Source organism: Mesoplodon mirus (genome assembly GCF_964341445.2).
Source record: "Mesoplodon mirus genome assembly, chromosome: 5".
NCBI classification, from domain to species: domain Eukaryota; kingdom Metazoa; phylum Chordata; class Mammalia; order Artiodactyla; family Ziphiidae; genus Mesoplodon; species Mesoplodon mirus.
Window position 1 is genome coordinate 36668277 of NC_138980.1, and position 24284 is coordinate 36692560.

At 44.5% G+C, this 24284-nt stretch overlaps 2 protein-coding genes across 3 annotated transcripts in view; one reads left to right on the forward strand and one right to left on the reverse strand.

Moving 5' to 3' along the window:
• Positions 1 to 11566, reverse strand: part of SAFB2 (scaffold attachment factor B2) — a 34336-nt gene extending 22770 nt beyond the window's left edge. The window contains exons 1-7 of the mRNA XM_082622469.1: positions 11301 to 11566; positions 10072 to 10159; positions 5264 to 5328; positions 4971 to 5178; positions 2544 to 2602; positions 1649 to 1676; positions 233 to 743 (exon numbers count right to left, since the gene is read on the reverse strand). Coding sequence (XP_082478595.1) covers positions 233 to 743; positions 1649 to 1676; positions 2544 to 2602; positions 4971 to 5178; positions 5264 to 5328; positions 10072 to 10159; positions 11301 to 11486 — 1145 coding nt within the window. The 5' untranslated portion in view covers positions 11487 to 11566. The remainder of the gene's footprint in view (positions 1 to 232; positions 744 to 1648; positions 1677 to 2543; positions 2603 to 4970; positions 5179 to 5263; positions 5329 to 10071; positions 10160 to 11300) is intronic.
• A 311-nt stretch (positions 11567 to 11877) lies between these two features.
• SAFB (scaffold attachment factor B) overlaps positions 11878 to 24284 on the forward strand; it is a 34521-nt gene continuing 22114 nt past the window's right edge. For both annotated transcript variants that reach the window (XM_082621080.1, XM_082621081.1), the window contains exons 1-2: positions 11878 to 12189; positions 15283 to 15367. In XM_082621080.1, coding sequence (XP_082477206.1) covers positions 12001 to 12189; positions 15283 to 15367 — 274 coding nt within the window. In that variant the 5' untranslated portion in view covers positions 11878 to 12000. The remainder of the gene's footprint in view (positions 12190 to 15282; positions 15368 to 24284) is intronic.

Here is a 24284-nt window from a genome sequence, read left to right on the forward strand (position 1 = left end):
ATTTAGCTGAAGATAACACTTAACGAGTTAAGAGCACAACCAGAGTAGGTTGAGAAAAACAAAAGGAATTGAAATCACCCATTAAAAATACACAAAGAGAAATAAAACTTTAGAAGTAAACTACAATTGCATCAGTCTGGCTGGCCAATTGCAGAAACAACAGCTTATGTGTGTCATTAAATGACCAATGAAAAGGAGATAGCGTCTGGTCTAAAACTGAGAAAAAACAAACCTCATTTTCTGATCAGCGCCCTCACTGGCTGAGGACTCTTTAGGAGCCGGAGGGACTTCATTACAAGCTTCAAAAGCAAACTTCTTCACGTCTTCTTTGCTATCCCTGGGGTCTGGGCTTGAGGCTTCCGGGGGCGCTTCCGAGGCCTCCTCGCTACAGGCTTCCGTGTGCTCTGAGGCTTTACTACTCTGCTCAACTGGCTTCTCTAGCCCTACAGGCTCACAGTCCGTCCTCTCGCCATCGCCTGTCTGCTCCACGGGCTCCCTTTTCACTACCGCTAACAGGGTGTCTGCCTTGCTCGACTGAGCTTGTGCCGTTGACTCGCTGGCCAAATCTAAGTCACCCTCTTCCGGGTGGGCGCTGTCAAAAAGGTCCTCTTCCTCCGCAAGCTTTCTGTCTGGCCCCACGCTACTTGTTTCCTGTGCAAATGGCTGCTCCAGCTCGGAACCTTCTTCTTTTACTGGCTCAGATTTACAAGTTTCCCCCAAAATGTCGAGTATTTTCTCATTTTCTACGGATTTAACAGGAATAGAATGGCACAAGGTTTAATTACCAGGGAAATAAAGCAATCACAAATGTGGAACTGGCACGGCTGCCACACTAACACGAAGAGAACTGCTAGCTACACAGAGATTGGAAAACCCGCGGGTACACAACGTTACACTGGTTACACTACCTGCGCTCCAACCGCCTGCGAGAGCAAAGCCTCTACGCTACATGGAAGAGAAAAGCATCCCAGAGATTCAACCCCCATAACCTTCTGGCTGCTTCTCGACAGTCTTCATGCTTCTGTTCAAGTCTGGGTCTTCGACTTATTTGTCCAATGTCCAAGGTGCTCAGTCAAACGCTATCACCATTCAAGGACAGCTCCATTTCCAAATTTCTTTGAAATTCTTTGAACGGAACAGTCCAACAGGAAAACCAGAAACTTCCGCCGGCAGGAGATAAACGCAGTCCAGAAGGGGAACATGTTGGTAATTTTCATGAAGAAACTGTTTCCTCTTCTGGAATCCAGTCACTTCTCAGGCTATAAGTGCCCTGACCACCGCTTTATCCTGCCTTAACTGCATTAATCAAAATGACTGCAGCAAATATCACAAGATCTGTTTCATGTGTAGAAACACATGGAAGAATCATGGGGTTGGGGGGAATTACTTAAATGCCACTGTACGTGGTTAGAGAGATGAAAGTAATCACTGCATCTCACCAAATGTATTTGACCTCCAGAAACCAGAACGGTACTTCCACAGATCTGGTGATATGAATGGGTTTCCAATCTCTGATCCTTGTACGATCTGGATTGTCCACCATTAAAATAATTTACAACACCATAAACAACTTAAAATATATAGACAGCTTAAAAAATACAGTGGGAAAACTTTCAAACCATAACTGTTGTGTCTCTCTTATCAGTACCTGGCTCCAATAGAGGTTCTTCAATATCCTATTGAAAAGGAAAGACAAAGAAAATCCACAAAGCACTTTAAAAATTGGACAGATTCCCCTAGCAGATACAACTTTCAATCAAGTATGAATAAATGCTTGTTCCAAACAAGTTTCTCCACTCAAAACAAAGTATGCCATTCTACAATAATTCAATGACAAGCTCACTGTGTTGGTTTCTCCCCAGCAAAAGCAGACAGGTAGCAGTAATATTAGCCCGTCCCATTCCCCCCTTGGAGTTGGGCTCTGCAGCTGGCAACGACTCCCACGGTCCAGGCAGAGGTCACACACATGGCCGCTGCTTTACACATCACACCGGATTTGAAAAAATATATATTTCTCCCAACGCAGAACTGTTCTTTATAACTGAAATGTGTCAACGAAAGACCTTCTCCACCCTGCTGAAAACCTCTCCCTAACTCCCCCAGGACAGAAGACAAAGGCTCCTGGACTCTGGCAGCCAGACCCACCTGTCTCTGCATCCCCACCCCCACCCTGTGCTCTCCATCCCTACAATGCACCACCCCCTCCTGCCCCAGAGTCTTCTTCCCCTTCACCTGGTTACCTCGACTGGCCTGTCAGACCTCAATTGGAACACATAGGACTTCCTCTGGGAAGCCTTCTCACGGTTTTGTAACTCAATCGCCCAAACTTCTACTTTCTAGTTACACTCACTGGTCATCAACACCACGCCCACTAGGCTGCAAACCCTGACACTGACAATTTGGCTCAACCTCTTATCCCCAGCACCCAGCTCAGGACTGATGCTCAATGAATTGTTCACACACCCACACCTACACTCTTTTCCACTATGGAAAATTAACCACTCACGTCAGCTTTCCAGCCACAGAACCAGGTAGTAACCTACCGGAGGCACTTTGAAGTCCAACGATGAAGCATCCAAAGTGTTCTCGAAGCCCTCTCCATCTACCTGAAAGACAAAATGCAAAACTACTTTGTGGAGACAGAATTATGAATGCCAGGGCCTACACCTCACCAGTTTCCAGGCCACCTACACGTCTATTTCCTGCACAATGCCTACCGCCATCTGCAAGCCCACTGCTAAATCACAGCGGCCCCCCTTACCCACAAGGGATATGCTCCTAAAGCCCCAATGGATGTCTAAAACTTCAGCCAGCACCAGACCCCATATACACTGTGCTTTTTCCTACACTGGCAGGCAGGTAACATATATAGCGTGGATAACTGGACAAAGGGATAATTTCCGTCCCGGCAGGATGGCGCAAGGTTTCATCACGCTACTCAGAACGGTATGCGACTGAAAACTTAGGAATTGTTTACTTCATTTAATATTTTTAGACCCGGTTGACTGTGGGTAACTAAAACCTCAGAAAGCAAATCCATGGGTAAGGGTTGGGGGGGGGGCTACAGTATTCAGTTTATCACCTGCCTCCTGGCCCCCAGGCCCACTCCAGGACTAGGTGGCACCAGCAACTCTGACAGAGGCTCACAGAGGGCTGGCGCTCTGTCCACACTGGCCAAATGAATGAACGAGCAAATTCATTTCCCAGGCAGTTTCCACACACTGGTGGTCAGCATACACCACCCAGCCGCAGAATTTCCAAAGCTGAACTCAAAAGGAAAGTGAACTTTGTACTCCTCCGATTTCACTTGGTAGCAATGCTTTTCAAATAACAATAGGGGGGGGCTTCCCTGGTGGCACAGTTGTTGAGAGTCCGCCTGCCGATGTGAGGGGACACGGGTTCGTGCCCCGGTCTGGGAAGATCCCACGTGCCGTGGAGCAGCTGGGCCCGTGAGCCATGGCCGCTGAGCCTGCGCGTCCAGAGCCTGTGGTCCGCAACAGGAGAGGCCACAGCGGTGAGAGGCCCGTGTACCGCAAAAAAAAAATAAAATAAAATAACAATAGGGAATTCCCTGGCAGTCCAGTGGTTAGGGCTCCACACTTTCAGTGCCAAGGGAATGGGTTTGATCCCTGGTCAGGGAACTAAGATCCCGCAAACCACGCAGCTTGGCCAAAAAAAGATAAAATAGTAATAACTGGGCACTTTCTTTTAGAGTACTTTGTATAAAACAAACATTTAACTTGACTGTCTTCTCTTTTTATTATCTACTATACCAAAAAAACTGGTATCTTAGAGGTTATTAAGTTAGAAAACCTTTTAACTTTTTAACTGAAATATAAAAATACTCCTCCCCTGGGCTTCCCTGGTGGCGCAGCGGTTGAGAGTCTGCCTGCCAATCCAGGGGACACAGGTTTGTGCCCCGGTCCGGGAAGATCCCACATGCTGCGGAGCGGCTGGGCCCATGAGCCATAGCCCCTGAGCCTGTGCGTCCAGAGCCTGTGCTCTGCAACGGGAGAGGCCACAGCAGTGAGAGGCCCGCGTACCGCAAAAAAAAAAATACTCCTCCCCACATACTTTTTTCTTTTTCTAGGTTTGGATGTTTCCATTAACCAAGAAGTTAGAAGCCAAGTCCATGCTATGGAAATAATTCACACACAACAGAATCTCACTGAGAGGACAAATCAAAGCTCACTGCCTAGCCTAGGCCAAGCTGTGGTGATAATGTGAAATTTGTGACTTTTGACCTTTAAGGTTTAAAGTTCAGTGCTACAAGGGCACTTTTTCTTCCAATTTAAAGCTAGAATGCGTTAAATAAAACCAAACTAAGATGGCTGGGCACGCCAAGGTGGTGAGATTAAACTGGCAATCAGTTCTAGGAGGGCTACCAGAGAGCTCTATGGCAACAGATGACAAGTGAGAAGCTGGGAAAGCGACACCGGCAACAGAATTAAAGCCCTCCCTTATACACAAGAAGTTAATAGTGGATTCCTTTAATTGGAGGGGTTCTTCTGGGGGGACAAATACTTTTCTTCACTGTATTTCACATCTTTTAATATAACTGTCTAAATTTATACACGGAAAACATCTTTAAAATATCAACAGGATTATCTGGATGGCGAGATTATGAACTGGTTTTTTCTTACCTTTCTATAGTTTTTAAACCTTTTTTCTTTTTAAGAAAAATACTTTTTATCAACAGTGTCAACCTTTCACTTTATAATTTATGCTAAGAAAAGTGTCTCCTACCCAATTATAAAAATATCCTCCAACAATACAGAAAAGTTATCCGTTAATTAACATCTGACCTATGTGGAGTTTAAATGGATATAATTTACCCCAAGGTTTAGACACCGAGTTAAGTGTTTGTTTATGGTGACTGGTGATTTAGCTGCGTGCTCTGGCTCTGACAAAGAGCACATGAGCAGCGAGGAGCCCCAGGGCTGCAGCACGCTGTACTGCATCTGCGTTACCTACAGAGTGTCCTGTGAACTGAGCTGGGAGCTCCCTCAGCTGCACGGCCACGTAGTCTTTGCTCTCGCACAGGGACTCGAGAATGCTGTCAGCGCCATCCTCCCCGAAGTCTGGAGCACTGCTACTCTCGACTTCGGTTTCTTCTAACACATTAACGTCCATCATGTCAATATTCTGCAAACTCTCCAAACTTGCTTCCATGTCCTCCTGTAATGAGGAACGAAAGGCGTCAGCGACCAGGTGGACCAGAATGTGGAGCTCCTGCCGCCATCTCGGCTGTGATGCCACATACCTGCCCATCTCTGGAATCTTCTTCCAGGCCATTGTCTTCTGTGCCTTCCTCCTCCATCTTTTGTCCTAATTACAGAATAATTGTTCAATCAGACAACATTCAGGTTCTGGCCTCATAATTAGTTTATGCAGGATGACACAGCTCAATCTTGGTGAGAACATGTTACAGGGAAGCTAAATGTGCCTGTTCTTCTATCATGTATAGTTCTGTCTCAACTGGAACATAAAAATCCAGGATTTCTTTAATACTATCAAAGTATTTTGACTTTGCACAAAATATCCAAAAGCTTCAAAAGATTTCAAAACCACTCCAAACTAAGACTAGCATCCCTAAAGAAAAACGAGCAAAGGATAAACATAGGCATTTCCCAATGAGTAAATTAAAAAATGTAATGTCCATATAGCACCCAAAGAACTGCAACCTAAGAGAGCGAGCCCAACGACGGACCTGCTGGTTCCCCTTCACTCCACCCACTGTAAGCAGGCCCCCTGCCTTCCTTCATTCTTCAGCCCAGGAATTTTTTTTTTGGCTCAAGGCAAAAAGGCAAAGGCTACCATAAAGTCGATTTTCACCCTGAGTTCTGTGAACGCAAAGGGACTACTAAGAGTTATGTCAGGTATTCTCAATGGGGCTGGAAGGGAAGGAGAGTGGAAACTTCTAGACTCAGAAAGGAAGTAAAATCTTTGGGCTCCCTATGTAACAATAGCCTTAAAAATATACATGCCTTTATCCTGGAATTCCCCTTAGGATGTGCACCAAAATGTCTGACAAGGAATTCAAAACAAAGGCTACTTATTCTATGGAGTGCATACAGACTAAATATCCCAAAGGGAAGCAAACTACGGCATGTTATGCTCAAATGTGGGATGCCAGTATGGGGAGTCAGCGCGGGCGTGGGCTGTAGTGCGGCGATGTTTGGAGACATTTTGGCGTTATGACTGGCAGTGCTACTGGCGTGTAGTGGACAGTGGCCAGGGATGCTGTGCAGCACACGGTAACACACAGGACAGCACCCTACCACGAAGCACTCAGTTCAAACTGCCAACAGTGCCGAGTCTGCAAAACCCTGTGGCATACCACACACTTTGCAACTTAAAAAAGAAAAAATTATGCCTTTAAAGACTATTTAATGATATGGAAAAATGTCCACAAAGTTACCACATACATCTACTCATTAAAATGCACGTGGATATTTTATACACGCAAGTGTGAAGATGCAGTGGTAGAACATACAGATGGATATGGCTAAGGCAATCCATCAACCATGGTTAAAACACTGAGCAATAAGAGCTACTTTCATTTTCACTTCTATAATTTTTTAAAAAGAGAAAACTAAACGCAAGAAATCTCAATTTTTACTTTATTGAAGTTTAGTTGATTTATTGATTTTGCTGTACAACAAAGTGATTCAGTTATACATATACCTTCTTTTTCATATTCTTTTCCATCATGGTTTACCACAGGACATTGCATACAGTTCCCTGGGCTATACGGTAGGACCTGTTGTTGATCCATCCTGTATATAATACACTGCATCTGTTAACCCCAAACCCCCATTCCATCCCTCCCCTAACCTCCCCCCGCCACAACCACAAGTCTGTTCTCTCTGTGAGTCTGAAGAAACCTCAATCTTTGATTAAAGATGCCAACTGCAATGTCTACACTTAAGTTATCTCGTTTGCCATTATTATCAGTGATTACTCAAACAATGTAGTTTTATGACACACTGGGCACTGTGCTCTTCGCATTATTTAATACTCCCCACAATGCCAGCAGGTTTATTATCTGCATTTGATGCAAGAGTTTCGCTCTGCTCCAAAGCTCTGACTCAAAAACTCAGCTGTACCACCTCCCATTCTATCTAAACCCTGAGTATCCTTTTAAAATACACTGTTTAAAAAGGTTTGATAATTGCACCCAATTCCTAGGCCTCAAATAGTAGCCTGCAGTACCCACAAAGAATGTAAATAGAAGAGAGGCAGCCCAAAAAGCCTCACCAAAAAGCACCCTAAGTGGGAGTGACAATGAGACAAATGCTGGGCAGACAGGTTACACCCAAATCCCAAGGGCCTGCTCTTGGCTGACTAAAAGCTGAAGGGTGGAGGGGAACGGGACAGGAGACAGGCACAGACACCAGAAAATCAAATTTTAACCCCAGACGTAACCTAATTCAAAATTTTAATCTTTCAAAACGCACCCAGTTTCCAGCAATTTTGCGCATTTAGATGAGCAGGGGAAAGGACCCTTGTTCCTACTTACAATGAGACTTACAAAGTTCAGCTACTTTTCACTTTTGAAAGGCAGTGGTCACTCATGAATTCCCAGATTTAGTCCAACTTTGTGGCAGACTCTGGAAACCAACTAGTTGATTCCTATTAATCTCGAGGACCTAATTTCAACCAGGCCACCATGAGGACCTAGCACTTCACATAACTAACCATGTGCCCACACGCCTCCAAAGGACACACCAGGTCTACAATTCGCAGGAGCTACCCTCTGCCCCAGGACTTCACCTACCTGTTTCTTCCTTGAAGGGGAAGGGACCAGTGCCTTTTAAATCCCAATTCCCAACAGCTACCTGTTCTGGTACAAACACTCTCTTTACACCAATGGAAGTAACTATTATCGAGGCTTTCCTGACAAAATGCTAACTCCAAGTAGCTCTGATTTGACTTATGCTTCAACCCAGGCATTCAGACGTATATTTGAAGCACTAAGCTAGGTTTAGTTTTTCTAATGATTCAAAGATTGCCGTTAGAAGCCAAGAACGTTTTGATTAGTAGGGCTTGAACCTCACGGTTTTAAATGAGCATCTACACAAAAAAAGTTCTAAACGATTATTAAGTCGTATCAACTATTCAAAACCAAACTTTCAGATCACTGGTAACTTGACAGCAAAGTACAAAGAGCTATTTGTATGTTTCCTGCTACAGACCCATCCCTCACCATCTGTAAGTTTGGACGGTCAGTGTTTATAGGTGAAATACGGGCAGTTTCACAAGCAGTAAACACACACCAATGTTTTAGACTTCAATTCCTTATGTAACCTAACTCAAAAATTTAACCTTTCAAAACACGTGCACAAGATTTAAACAGTTAGATGAGTTCTGGAAAAGTTGTTCTGCTAGAAAAAGCTGTTAAAGACATAAACTGAAGGGCTTCCCTGGTGGCACAGTGGTTGAGAATCTGCCTGCCAATGCAGGGGACACGGGTTCGAGCCCTGGTCTGGGAGGATCCCACATGCCACGGGGCAACTAGGCCCGTGAGCCACAATTGCTGAGCCTGCGCATCTGGAGCCTGTGCTCTGCAACAAGAGAGGCCGCGACAGTGAGGGGCCCGTGCACCGCGATGAAGAGTGGCCCCCACTTGCCGCAGCTAGAGAAAGCCCTTGCACAGAAACGAAGACCAAACACAGCCATAAATAAATAAATAAATAAATAAATACGTTTTACAAAAAAAAAAAAAAACAACACATAAACTGAAGTTGTTGAAAATGCTACAAGGTCATTTCTTTTTACTTTCTAAGCAGCTGTCTCCCACTGCCTGAATTGAGCACTTCTTTAGATGAATGGGACACATACAGCTGTGAGAATTTTTGTGCAGCACCATTCAAGAAAACAAGCCTTGGGCTTCCCTGGTGGCGCAGTGGTTGAGAGTCCGCCTGCCGAAGCAGGGGACACGGGTTCGTGCCCCGGTCTGGGAAGATCCCACATGCCGCGGAGCGGCTGGGCCCGTGAGCCATGGCCGCTGAGCCTGCACGTCCGGAGCCTGTGCTCCGCAACGGGAGAGGCCACAACAGTGAAAGGCCCGCGTACCGCAAAAAAAAAAAAAAAGAAAAAAAGAAAGAAAATAAGCCTGTCATGTGGGAGTTTCATATTACACTGTCCTTATCACAGTAAAATCTGACAATGAGAGCGACAGCTAATGAGGTTCCGAAGTTTTATGGAAGTAAATCCTCCCCAAAATAAGTGCTATCAGCCATAAAAAATGGAGCACTGATGTATGTTACACCATGGATAAACCTTAAAAACATTTTGCTCAGTGAAAGATGTCAGACACAAAAAGCCACATGTTATATGACTCTATTTATATGAAATGTCCAGAATAGGCAAATCCTTAGAGAAAGAACCTCAATTAGATATTGCCAGGGGGAGCAGGGGGGGACATGGGAACTGACCGCTAATGGGCATGGGGGATTCCTCTTGGGGTGATGAAAATATTCTAGAATTAGAGAGTGGTGATGGTTGCATAGCCTTGTAAATATACTGAAAAGCACAGCATAATACACTTTAAATAATATGTGAATTTTAAAGTATGTGAATTATAACTTCATTAAAAAAAAAAATCAGTGTTAAAATGGGCTGGGTGCAAATACTCCGACAATCTATTCTGGACCCCAGAGAAGTTGGGTTCTGTTGGATCTCTGGTTGGCGTCATTTTCCTTGGTTTAAGGCGTAGTTTTTTGAACTAGGAAGGAAGCCAAGCAGGTGCATGTGGTTGCTCAGACCAGTTGGGGCAGCTTCCAGAGAGTGCCTTACTCTAGTTCTTTTTTAGTCCCAACGACGAGAGCCGCGAGGTTTTCAGTACGTATTTTAATTTTACCTGGCACCTACAAATCTCTTCACTCCCCCCAGCACGCTGACATCGTTACACATTAGGTGGTGGAAAAGCAAGCCTAACTGTTAGATGGAGAAGAATGAGGGCCGCCCTCCCCACCTGGAGGGCTGGAAGAATGCTAAAACAACCAGTTCTCTACGGAAGCCCTCTCAAGGCAGAGGCCTCAAGCAGCAACAAGTTCAAGTGGATACCTTTAACGCATTTCTTTGTCGTCCTCTTGCTTGTGGCTTCCAACGCGATGCCAATTTCGTCAGGATCTTGCCCTTCTTCCTTAACCGCCTATTGGGAAGAGACAAGTTTTACAACGTGGCTAAGAGCTGCAGGACAGACACTGTTCTTCCTAGGTAACAACTTCCCAGCGAACAAGCACAAACCTTTTCTTGCAAAGAGCAACTCTGGTTCTGGTTATCTGGGCTGCCAGCCCCAAAGACACAGGAAGAACCCAGCGTCACTCGGTTCTCTCTGCAGAAGCCCCCCACCCAAAAGACAAAGAGATGTGTGAGCTGGGGCTCCACAGAGTCTGTGACGAGTCCCGAAATGGTCCCTAAGCTCCAAACTACCTCCACTTTAAGTCAACGATGTAACAAACAGGAGAGGCTGCACTTGGTCTGGGCAGAGAGGGCTGCGTGCTGTTCCGCAGGCCACCTTTGACCTCGGAGAAGGAAGAACACTGAACAAACTGGGTAGAGGGCAGGTTGGTGGTTCCAGGCGACAGTGCCTTTCGCGTGCTTGGGGACTCCGCGCTCAGCTCACAAGGGCCCTACCCTCAAGAGCCTGTTCCCATCAGGGAGGTGACACCTCCCCCCAACTCCCGGTACCCAACTCTGTGTTAAGTGCTGCGAGGTGGGACAAGAAACAGAGGATGGTGCGACACAGGGAGTCAGGGAGGTGGAACAACACTTAGGAAGGGTGGGCAGGGTGGCGACATTTCAGACAGACCCAAAATGACAACAAAGCGCCAGCCAGATGGAGACCTGGGAGACGAGCAGCCAGGTGGAAGGCACGCTAAGAGCAAAGGTCCTGGGGCAAGAACAAGCGCAGCCCCACCCTTCCTGGGAAACATCAAAGGCTCTTCAATCATCCGCTCCGCAGGGGACGAAACTGAGGCGCGGGGAGGGGACGGCACTTGTCCAAGGTCACACAGCCCCGGGAAGAGTCCAGGAGCCACCCTGCGGCTAAAACGGGCTTTCAGCACACCGGAGGCGACCGACGGGAGGGGAAGGAGGAGGCAAAGCACAGCGAGGGGCGGTGACGGGCCAAGGTCACACAGCCGGGGCCCCCGGGGCCTGACAGCTCGGGCCGGGATCGGCCACGAGAGAAGCGGACCGGGGGCGCCCCGCCCCGAGGAGTCGCGGTGACAGGCCCGCGCGGGGGCGTGCCTCGGCCTCAGGCGCCACCCCGGGGCCCCGGGCCGCCTCACCTTCTTGAGCCGCTCCATCAGGACGCTCTTGTTGCCGCCCGTGTCCAGGTTCCGCTTCTTCAGCTCCGCCCGCAAATCGATCACCCGCAAGTCGCTGAGCCGCCGCGTCCCGACCTCTGAGGCGCCCGAGACGACAGCGGCTGTGCCAGAACCCGAGTCGCCGGACCCTGCCAGAGTCTCCGCCATCCCGGGTTTCCCGTCTCTGCCACCTATTCCACACACCGCCGGCGGCTGTAGCTGCTCTGAGCACAAAATGGCGCCGCCTGAGAGGAAAACGCACTCCCTTCCTCCCGCCCCGTTTTCCGGCCGCGCATGCGCGCTGCCCGGATCAGGGCTCTTAGCAGCAAGCGAGCTCGCGCGCCAACCAACCGCACGTGTCCAGCCACAACGCGCAGGCGCCGTAATCGCAGTACGCATGTGTCCCGGCAGTTCGCGGCGGGAGGCCGGCGAGACGACACGGGCCTGCGCGTATCCCCCCTCCCCACACACACACACCGCCCCCTCCCGCCCAAGGCTCTCACCACGCATGGGCAGACGCAACCGGGAGCGTCGAACCCTCGCCGGGTACGCCTGCGCAGAAGCGAGGCGCGCCGGGGCGGCTGGAGCGGTTCCTTCTCAAGCGGCGCCATTTTGTGCTGGGAGCAGAGGTAAATCCGGCCCGGTTTTCTGTGAAGTGGGCGGCGGAGCCAGGGTCCCTAGAATGGCGGAGACTCTGTCAGGCCTAGGTGATTCGGGTGCGGCGGGCGCAGCGGCTCTGAGCTCCGCCTCGTCGGAGACCGGGACGCGGCGTCTCAGCGATTTGCGGGTGATCGATCTGCGGGCGGAGCTGAGGAAACGGAACCTGGATTCGAGCGGCAACAAGAGCGTTTTGATGGAGCGACTTAAAAAGGTAGAGCCGGGGCTCTGGGGGTGGGCAGGAGGTGGGTCGGGGGACCCTCGCGGCCGCGACGGGGGTCTTCTGGCGTCGGGGTCCGCCCCCGGCCCCGTTTGCGGCCTGCGCCGGGCCTGGCGCTCCGGGCTTCTCCCGGCTCCTCCCAGGCCCCGGCGGGAGCTGCGAGCCCCGCCGGGCCCAGGTTCAAAGCCCAGCGCCGCATCGGAGCGAGAACAAGAAAAAGAAAATCTCGACGCGAACGGGGGAGGTTGGGGGTGACGGGTGACATCGGCCGAGCGCTTGTGTTATCCGCATCAGCTCCTGCTTTTCAAGGGCTTTTTTCGGCTGGTTGCATTCCGGCCTCTGAAAGTGGACGCGGAACCCTGAAATCCTCGCTTCCTCTGCGGTGTTAGGGGACTCGGCCAAGGTCACTCGGCCGGGGTGAGGAGGTCGAGATTTGATCCGAGGCCGGCCGATTTTCTGAGCCCGTGTCGGCCGCGGGGGCGTCCTTTGGGAAGAGAGATGCTTCTTGACCCGTTAAGGCCCAGAAGCCTTGAATAGGGGACTAATTTTTAAAGTAACCATATCGAGGGAATACTCAAAGAGGGGAGGGATGGGGAAACGGCTTAGGGATTTGCCAGTACGGGCTTGGGGATTTAGCCTGGAGGGAAAAGTGCTATTTGTAATAACCACCAGACTTGGGGAGGATCTAAAGGCTCCGTCAGATCTGCGTGATCTTGAGCGTGGAACACATTTAATCCCTTCTGGGTCTGTTTCTCCTTGTGTCCAGTAGAAGAAAATAATAGTGTTTTCGCGTTAGGATTAAGTAAAATGGCATGAAACGGGCTTGGCGTGTTGCCCAGCGCATGTAAACACTCGAGGTGCGATCGCTGTCACGTTTCACTTTTTTCTCTGTGCCACCGTTTGGTATTTGCAAACCGGAGGTATTAGCCCCCTACCTCGAGGGTTCTGCGAAAAGCAGGGAGTTAAGTAAGCGTTTGTGCCCTTCTGCTTCCCCTGTGCTTGCCTTGTTCCGGTGGTTTCTTTCTTTTTTGCCGCCTAGCGACTCTTGTCTGGGGACTTCTCCTGTGTAATCGCCAACCCTTGTTACCTATCCCCCACCCCTCGAGACAGTGCGGTTTGTCATTCATTCCACCCTCCGGCCTCCCAAACAACAGAGGATCAGAGTTTTACTTATTAATTGCTGTTTAGAGGAAGTAAGGATTATTTCCTATTATCTGGATGAGGAAGCTCAGGCTTGAGAGTAGTGAGTTATTTGCTCCGAGTCAGTTGGGCCTTTCTAACTTGAGTCTGTTTTCTTTCACTATGGTTACTAACTTCCTTTACCCAGACGGGGCAGGCGGTTCATCCACCGAGATGTTACCTGGAGAAGATGCCAGGAGGGTGAGGGTTGGCACCCGGGGACAGATGATCCATGTTGTTAGTAGCTGCAAGGCCTCCTATCAACAAAGTCAAATTGGAGGGCTTTAGCCTTTATTCCCCCCGATAGTCCACAAGCCTGCAATGCTTATAGGATGGCATTGAACCTTCCCGTCAGGCGGGGGTTGAGACTGGTGTGATCTTCCATCACTAACGTCTCTGAGGGGACAAACCCATCCCTTCTTCCTTCTTTTCAGTTTCTTAGCGATGTGTTCAAAATACATAAATACCATTAGCACATATACCCATCTGCTACCCTGCCCAAGCAAGTCTGGAAGTACTGATGTTCTTCTCTTGTGCTTCCGTTATCTAGTTGTTGTTGTTGGTTTTTTTTTAGGAAGGGCAAAGGAGGGAAAGGTGGAGGCAAAACACAAAGTGTAATTTGGCAAGTCCTGTAAGGATGACTCGTAGCCTACAGTCCCCACTAGGGCTGACCCTGTGAACACTACACTTAGAGGAGACACACTGAGGGGCAAACTGATACAACCTTCTGTCTGGGGTAGTTTTTGTATTCTCCTGATGGTGTTCCAGAATCTTCTGTCTCTAGGAAGAGAGTGAAAGACTTTATGTTTGTGCATTCCTTGATGCCAGGGCATAACTCCAATTCTTCCTTCTGGTTCTGGCTTCAGAGAGAAGGGAGAGGTTGCTTTGTTCCTGGTACAGGTTAGGTGTGGAGCCTCCACGCTGCATTCTGAATTTAGACTTTTCCAAGCTAGGAAACTCCTCAGAATCTTTGAGACTTCTGAAACTGTTTATAAATAAAACAGCATTTGAAATGGGTTTAAACAGAGTTTGAGAGTCCAGTAAAGACAGGGTTTTCAGTAAAACCTAAACGTGAAGCCCAGTGTCTATGGATATCAGCATTGACACGCTCAGTCCTGTTTGTTTTGTTGTTGTTTCTGTTGTTGTTCTTTTTTCTTCTGAGTGCCTCCTTGGTGCTGGCACAGTGCAGAGCATAAGTGGGGGCTGCTCAAGTGAAGGGCAGGCTCTTGGGATGGGGAGGCGGGACTTGCCAGGAGATCCTTATAATTCTGTATCCGATGAAGCAGGCCCCCTAGTGGTTGACGGCAAGACCTCTGGAGTCAGTCAGAGATGATTGTGAAGGGGTGAGGTAGTACGTGTCACATCCCAAACCGTGCCACACACAGCAGGAACTCAGGCAGTGAGTGTTAGTCTTCTGTACAGACGGTGCCTAGTACAGGCATGGCGTGGAGAGGGGATCAGGGAGGGTCGAACAGCCCATTGTTGAGTGAAGTTATAGGTAACTGGAGAGTGTGCCTTTCCCTTTTTTGAGTTCTTTTGGGCCCAGGAATAGGATCAATCAGATTGTGGTGATAATGTTAAAAATAACCCTAACGTTTGGTGAGTGCTTGCTTTACATGGATAATACGAATTCTCATGACAGCTTTCCAGGGTAAGAACTTTTATTAGCCCCTTGTTCAGAGTAAAAAACAAACTCACAGGGATTAAGTAAGCCTGCCTGAGACCACACAGCTAAGATCTGGTAGAATCCATCTAAATCCAGAGCCCTTGCTTGCTCCAACGTAGAAAAAGAAAGAACGAATGAACAGGTGGGGAGAGGCCCTTTCCAGATCAGCACCCTGAAGCTTCTGTGAAAGTCAAATCTGTATGCTGCCTTTTTGGGTGAACTTTTTTTTATCTTTTCTCTAGGCAATTGAAGATGAGGGGGGTAATCCTGATGAAATTGAAATTACCTCTGAAGGAAATAAGAAGACATCAAAGAGATCCAGCAAAGGTATGGAGGATTTTATAAGCATTGCTAATGTTAGGAACGTTTTTCAGAACTGACTTCTTTTGCTGATGTGCTTGTGGACTGCCCTGTGAATCAGAAGGACCTTGAATGAAGGTTTGCATTTTCTTTCAAGATCCCTCCACTGTATTTTTGTTTCCATGGTTCTTGGGAATTCAGAGGATGGAAGAGGTACTTACACCTCTACTTATTTTCCTCTGTAGGTTTCTCAGCAGCCGTTGCTTATCCAGACTCTTAACCTTCTTTAAGTAGAGAGTGTTTAGAATTACTTGAGTCTCCTATTGACCTGACTTGTGGAAAATAACTTCCCTTTTAAATACTGCCTGGGCAAAACAGAGTTGCCACTTTTACAGGCATTGCTTTCGAAAACTGCATACCGCATAAAAGCCAGATTCCACGTGGCATTAATGACCTTCACCGTCTGCCCCAAATCTTCCCTTCCCCGCTTCCTCCCCCACCACCTTCCTCTGTTACATATACCTTAATCAGGTCCCAAACATGTGGTTTACTTTCTTGGCTCTCTGGGCCTTAGCTTATATGTTCCACCCACTCCTCTTCCCCATTTGTCTGCATTCAAGTCCTAGTTCGTCAAGAGACAACTTCTGATCCCACCAACAGCAGGTCTTCTCTCCTTAGGTCCTCTGTGCTGCCATGGCCTGAGTTTTAATGCTTACGTCTCATTCTGCCTTGTGTCACAATCAGGTTGTTGAGGACAGGGGCTGCGTCTTCCTTGTCTTTCTTCCTGCTTAGTATTTATTCATTGAGTTACTAATGGAATTCAGTGACATTCAACTACTGTTTTAAGAAAGAATTAGCTAAAACTGCGCATTTGGGCTGTCCTGAAAGTTCTCTTGGTAATTGGAGGTTTTATTGCTCAGGCCCCAAAACAAAACAAAATATTTTTACCTGGTCAGTGGTGAAGAATTGGGTGTGAAATGTCTAAGAGGCAGGCACCAATATCAGCCATGCTCTGGGCTATATAAGCTCTGGGAGAACAGCAGTCAATGACCTCACTTTGGAATGAAGTCACCTCTGTGGTCCACAGTTCATCGAGCATTTTTGGTTTTGCCCAAGTCAGTGTTTTTGCCAAGGCAAAGAGTGCTGAAAAATCAACAGAGAAAGACAATTATAGACTGGGAAAAAGTAGAGCCTGTGGATATCCTTTTTGCTTTCTTTTTCTTTTTAACAGAAAAAAATGCTTGTGTTAAGGTCTTTGGAAATACAAATGTGCATTAAGTAAAGTGTTGAAATTCCTTTCCATTCAGGAGGCAACCCGTTATTAAAAGTGTGGGCATATTTTCCCAGACTTATCTGTGTGTCTGCAGTCATCTAAAAGTGCAGAAAGATGTGCACACACCTGTGTGCCTTTGTCTTTCCTTTAAAAAAAAATCGGTTCTACTACACACCGTATTCTCTAATTTGTTTTTTTTCACTTAGCATGTTGACATTTTTCGATAGTGCTGAAGATAAAAAGAACTCATTCTTTTAACAGCTGAGTAGTCGTCCTTCATATGATTGTACCACAGTTGAGCTCGTCAGTCTTATTACTAGACGGTTGGGGTTTGTTCCAGTTTTCAGCACAGCCATGAACCAGAGCTATCTCTGCTGAAGGATATGTTTTTGTTAACTTATTGGAAGTAGAATTCCGGGGTCAAAAGATATGTGCATTTTATTTTAAAAATAGCTACTAACAAATAGCTCTCCAACAGGCTGTACTGGTTAATATCTGGCCACATGGGGGTGGGAGAGGGTGCCAATTTCTTTAAATTCTTACTTAATGCTGAATATTATGGTTTTTTTAATGTTGTCTTATATATAGAAGAAAAATATTTCATTGTATTTATCTGAATTTCTCCCCAGGTAAAGTTTCCATTTACATTTCTTTACAGATTAGACAGTTTCTGATAATTGGCCATCTGTATTTTCTGAATTGCCTTTTCATGCCCTTTGCCCGTTTTTCTGCTGGGTTGTTGGTCTTATTGACTCTTGCGGGCTCTCTCTCTCTGTAAAATGTCACAATTGTTTTTTCCCTGTCTCTCATTTGACTTAACTAGTTTGTGGTGTTTTGGTCTTTAAAGTTTCAATCTTTAACACAGGCAATGCAGTCAACTTATTCTATACGGGTTCTAGATTTTATGTTTTATTTTAAAAGGCCGTCCTTTGCTTTAAAATTATTATTTTTTAAATCATTCTGCATCTTGGAGTGGTATTTATGGCTTTATTTTGAGTTCATTTGGAGTTTATTTTTGCATATGATGTGAGATAATGAGGGATCAAAATACGGAACATTCCTATCAGACTCCTTGTGCCCTTGCCCAGTCATAGTCCCTGCCTGTCCCTCGAAGGGGGGGAAAATATGTGATTACTTTGACCATGGATTAGTTTTGCCTGTTCTAGAGCTTCAAGTGAAATAGACCCATTTAATACAAATTTTTTTATTTTGTTGGCAGCACCGCACGGCTTGTGGGATCTTAGTTCCCTGACCAGGGATTGAATCCGGGCCCTCAGCAGTGAGACCATGGAGTCCTAACCACTGGACTGCCAGGGAATTCCCAATACAAACTCTTTTGTGTCTGGTTTCTTATGCTTGGTGTGGTTCTATTCTGGAGTTTTACAGTACATATTGATATTTAATAGGGCAAGTCTATAAGTTCTGAATTATTTACAACTATCTTATTAGATTTTATCATGATTTTAACTGAAAATAATTTTTTCATCTGCCCTGTTTGAACAAACTCAAAATGGTTTGAAATCTGATTATTTTAATCAGAATCCTAGAAAGCATACCTCAGGTAATCTCAGCATCCCTCCAAAGAAGTTTCACACCAATACTTTGTTTAGCAGAATCTTTTAAAATAATTATCAGCAAAATAATTTAACTAGAAAAGCAAGGTCAGCATGTTTGCTTTTTAAGCTATTGCCTGATTCTGTGTTGCTGGGTTGTTTTTGTTTCTTTTGATATAATTTCTTTCTTTTTTTTAGAATAACCATCAAATGCATTTTAATAATTGGCAAAACTTTGAACAGATACTTCACAAGAGAATATAAATACATGGCCAGTGACCACATCAAAAAATGCTTATCATTAGCTATCAAAGAAAATAAAATTCAAATGACTAGAAATGCTAGAAAACAACTATTAAAATAGCAAAGATATAGAAAAACAAACTCCCATACACTGCAGTAGAGTATGTAAAATGATGCTATTTGGGGAAAAAAATTGGCACATACTTACAAAATTGAAACTTCAACTAAAATACAACCCAATTATTCCACTCCTGTGTCTTTAGCCAAAATAAATGAAAGCATAGATCCACACAAAAATTTGAAAATGAATGTGCAACGTATCTTTTTTTTAGGAGACATAATTTCATACTTAGAAAAGATGCAAGAATAATACAAGGAATTCTCATATACCTCATCCAGATTCCCCAAATGTTAGCATTTTATTATATTTGTTTTATCCTTTTCTTTCTCAGGACAGGGAAGGAGGGGGGAGAGATAAAGAAAGAAAGAGAAAGAGAGAGATAAAATAAATGTAATATATATATATATATTTTTCCCCCTGAACTGTTTGAGAATAATTTGCATGTATGTGCCCCTTTGCCCCTAGAGACTGCAGTATTTTCTAAAAGCAGGGACATTACATAATCGTACATAGTTACCAAAATCAAGAAATTAATGTTAATATAATACTGTAATTTAAGCTTAGACCTTATTTAGATTTAGCCATTTGTTCCAATAATGTTCTTCATAACTCAAAAGAAGAAAAAATCTAGGGTCTTTTCATTGCCTTCAGTTGTCACGTCTTTTTGGTTTCCTTTAATCTGCAACAGTTCCTAAGACTTTCTTTGTATTTGTGACATTACCATTTTTTGAAGAGCACAGACCACTTATTTTGAGGCCTGTTTTTCAATTTGGGTTTTTTTGGTTTGGTTTGGTTTGGTTTGGTTTTTTTCCCCTCGTGATTAGGTTCAAATCATACACTTTTGTCACAAATACCACCGGAAGTGTTATTTTTCTCATTTAACCTCCCTAGAGGCAGGCACATCCTGACCATTTGTGTAAGTGACTTGAGGTGGTATTGGTTGGGTTTCTCCACTGGAAAGTTAACTATTTTACTCTTTGTAATTGTATCTATGGGGAACATACTTTGTGACTTATAAATATCTGTTTCACCCTCCACTAGTGTCAGCATTCACTGAGTCTCGTCCAGTGGTGATTTTCTAAATTTATCATTCCATCTCTGGTAGTTGGTTTTCTGCCATAAGAGGTAGCTTGCCCTTTTCCCCCACTTATCAGTGTGAACTTAGAGATTCCTATTTTATTCAGTAGGTGATAAGTAAGCCTTTATGATGATTATTTATTTTGATGTTCAGATTGTCCCAATGAGAGTCCTTCAGGCTGGCTCCTGTGTCTTTTTGACATGATCACTTCATTCTTTGAACACTTACTTTCTGGCACAAGACAGTGTTCCAGTGTCTGTTGCTTTCCCTGTCCCGCACTGGGAATCAGGCATTTCTTCCAGGTACCCTCCTTCCTTTTTGTGGAGCGTGCTGTTGTACTCTTTGCTACTGGAATGTCAACTCCTTGACCAGTGCTGGGTCTGTAAGGTCTTCTGGTCTCAGTGTGCCTCATGAAATTAAATAATGGTAAAGCAATCTGAAATAAGCCAATGACAGCTTAAGAAATGAGAAAAAAAATATGGGAATTCCTTGGTGGTCCAGTGGTTAGGACTCTGCGCTCTCACTGCCAAGGGCCGGGGTTCGATCCCTGGTCAGGGGACTAAGATCCCGCAAGCTGAACAGCGTGGCCACAAAAAAATAAATAAAGCTCTGGCTAATATGAACAGTGCACCTGAAAAACTCACTAGCTAGTTATAATTGTTCATCACTTGATTCTCTTGCGTTTTTGAGGTGGCAATGATAGATCATCCACAAGTCAAAGACTTAAGCAAGTTATTGCCAGAAGCCATTAAAAATAGATATACTATTCTTAAATAGTAAGTAAAGCTAAAAGGAAATATTCTAGTAGCGTGACGTGACTAATTCTGAGAAGGTTTTCCTAGATGTGATGACTTGATATCATAAAGTTCTCAATTCCCCCCAAAGTAACCTAAAAGAAACTGAGATTTGTCTGTTCTAAAATTAATCAAAAAGAAAATACACAAGAATAACTAAAATTGAAAAACAGTGTTGCATACTTGCTCTTATTTTAACGGTAAGATATTGAAACAGAGTGGGGAGTTTAAGGATTTGTTCATTATAAAGGAAGCACTAAGGATTTTTCAGTAAACAGTGTTGGAACAGTTGGCTATCTGGTGGTAGGGAAAAGCTCTATTAACCTTCTTCTATGCAAAATAGAAATTCCAACTAGAATATTATTTTTGTAATATAGTGATAAGGAAGGCCTGAAATGAGACTTAAAAAAAAGAAACTATGAAGAAAAATAAATTTGGCTACTTGAAAATTCTAAGTCTCTCTTAATAAAAGATACCATAAGTAAGATACAACAACTGGGAGAAAATATTACAGCATGTAAGCATCCAGAAAGCATTAAATATTCCTACAAATTAATAAAATAGACAATCCAGTTGACAAAGAACAACAGAGATTATGAATAGGCAGTTCACAGATGAAAGAAAGAACAAACAAGGCCTATATACAAGAAAAAAAATTCCCTTTTGGTAACTGAAGGAAAGCAAATAAAAATAATGAGATATCATTTTTGCCTGTTACACTGGTAAAAATTTACACAATTCTCAATATCCCACATTGGCAAGGGTGTGAGGAAATGGGTAGTTATTGGAGATGGTAAATTAATAAAGCTGCTTTGGAAGGTTAACTAAACTAAGGAACTCCATAATATGGAATAAAAGATGGAAGTGAATCAATATATAGCACAAGAAACTATTCCAAGGCCTTTATTGAGTAACAAAAGCAAGTAACAGGATGTATATACAATATGATTCCATTACATAACAAGTTTATTCCCATTTGAATGATATATATGTGTAAATCCCCAAGAAAATGTTTTGAAGGACCACCAAGCTGGTAACAATGGTTACCTCTTAGAAGTGCAATGGGGTGAAGGGAGACTAGCTTTTTTCATGTATTTATGAGGGTGGATCTTTTATTAATAAGTAGTGTGAATTTATTTATTTTATTTATTTTTGGCTGCGTTGGGTCTTCGTTGCTGCGCACGGGCTTTCTCTAGTTGCGTCGAGCAGGGGCTACTCTGTTGTGGTGCGCAGCCTTCACATTGCAGTGGCTTCTCTTGTTTCAGAGCGCAGGCTATAGGCACGCGGGCTTCAGTAGTTGTAGCACGCAGCCTCAGTAGTTGTGGCGCACGGGCTTAGCTACTCCGCGGCATGTGGGATCTTCCCGGACCAGGGCTCGAACCCATGTCCCCTGCATTGGCAGGCGGATTCTTAACCACTGCGCCACCAAGGACATCCCAGTGGTGTGAATCTTTTAATGAGTGTATTTGTGTAATTGTGTGGATGTATTTATGTAATCAAGCAAATTTTTAAAAATATTGACCTTTCCACATGCAGCAGGCCACACGGGATACTGGGGGGATATCCCAGCAGAAGTCCAGGGAGGTGGTCTAACAGGTGAGTTGGACGTAATTGCCAAAGCAGAAGCTTAGCAGGGAGAAGAAACTGGAATCCCAGGCGAGGGGGCCGGGAGCAGGTTATGGAGACAAGCGCTGAGCGAGGCCTGTAGTTTGGAGACTGTGAACATTGGAGGCGTTTTACTCTGCGGAAGAAGGCTTTGAGGGGTACCTTTCCCCTTAGTACCAAAAAGAGTCGCTTTACTTTTTGCCAGAGTAATATTTTTCATTCACATTAATTTTGGATTCGTTTAGACACACTGTTTTTCATCTTTGGAAAGTAGGGTGTCTTACCCCAAACCTACTTCCCCCCAAAGTAGGCGATTGTTGATAAGCCTCCCAGTAGGGGTGTGGTTTCTATATTGAAGACTAAACGTTCTTAGAACTGTATATTCTTTTGACGTTTCTGGTCAGGTCATTTAGCTGGGAGAGTTCTCCCGTGGAAGGGATTTGAGCTGCAGTGTACCTGTGCTTACTGCTCAGGAGAACAGTGGATTGTGAGATCTGAGTCTGCCTGATGAAAACCTGCTGCCTTTCTTGTGAAAGGGAGAAAGACAGTATAAAGGGTGGCAAGTTTGTGGTAGTCTACTTAGATTTTTTCCTAGTAGTAATTCAGTGGAATTGGACAAAAACCAATGTGCGTGTTCTAGAATGGTAACCAGCTTTATCAAATACAGTAAGTCTGTGGAAACGTTGCTGGTGTATCTTCCTGGCATATTTACAAAGACCACTGGGTTGAGTTCCAGACATCTTTGAAGCTCAAGACATGTTTTGCCATAGGAATATTATAAAATGGTATTGGGGCTCCCAGTCAGCCGCCAAGGCTACTTGCACGTAATGTATTGCATTCTAGTATTAGTGTCACAATTCCCTGTGTTCCTAAATAAGATATTCCTGAGAACATAAGTGAAATTAGAATGTGGAAGAATCAAGTAACACACGTTATAAGAAAATTCTCACCCTTGAGAGAGGTTTTTTTAACGTCTCAATGATGGTATAAATGATTAAGGTTGAGCTCCCCGCACACACAGATTCTATATACACTTACGAGATTAACCATTAAATATAGGCAAATTCATGTCTAGTTCTTTTATATTACTTGAAAAACACTTAGTAGTCTTAAGAAATTGATCTTTGCTTTGGGGAAATAGTCGTCGCAGGAAGTGAGTCCTCCTGAGGTTGTGCAGCTAAGGACAGGTGGCTGATTAGCACCTCTTTCCATAGACCAACATTTCAGATCAGTTGGGGGGAAAGACTAGTAAATGGTGTTGGGGAATCAGTTTCCAGATGGAACAGGCATTTGTAAAATAGTCTTACTCAGCAGGAAACTGAAAGAATCAAATGTTAAAAAATGAAATCAGAAAAGAACTAAATATAGGTGAATATTTGTGTGGTCTTGGTGTGGAGATGGGCTTCTAAACATGAAGGTAAAAACCATTTACACATAAAAACCGATTAATAGCTTTGACTGCATGAAAGTAAAATTTACCCAGAACCCAAAACAAAACTAAAAGATTGGTGAAGAGCTGGGAGAAAATGTGTTGTGTATATGACATGCAAATGAAAAATGAGGAGAAATGGAACAGAGGTTTTTTAATTGGGGAAAGGGTATAAATGAGAAATTTTTACAAATGTGCGAATGATTGACCAAAAAATGCAACCTAAGCAGTGATCAGATAAATTCAGGTTAAAACAAGCATTCCTTTTTTGCCTAGCACATTGGCGTGGGTAAGGAAATAGCTGATTTTAACAAAGATTCTGAAAAATTGGTACTTTGATTCACTGTTGATGGAACTATGGATTGTAATACTCTTCCTCTGGGGTATCACGATAATATGTGGGGTGTTTCTTTTTAATAAAAGACTTTAAAATGTTCATACTCTTTGTCCCAACTATGCCATTTATAGAAATATGTCCTAATACGACAGTTACCTGGATGCAAAAAAAGAATTACCAGAATGTTCATTTTATAAGCATTTTCTTAAATCTCCATCCATAGGTATTACTTACGTCAATGACGGTGTCTCCATATAATGCTATGAAATTATAGAAAGATGTTCACAATACATTAAGTGAAAAGATTTTAAAATGGCAGTACAGTGCCATTTTTAAAAGCGAAGTACACGTATATACATAGCACAGTATGGGAGGATATCTATCAATATATGCCACTGTATGATAGCTTGAGGGCTAACTCTATATGGTAAAATTGTGAAAGGCTTTTACTTTCTTTTTGCTTTTTTATGTTTTCCTTTTATGTCATTGTCTCCGTGGGAAAACATGTTCC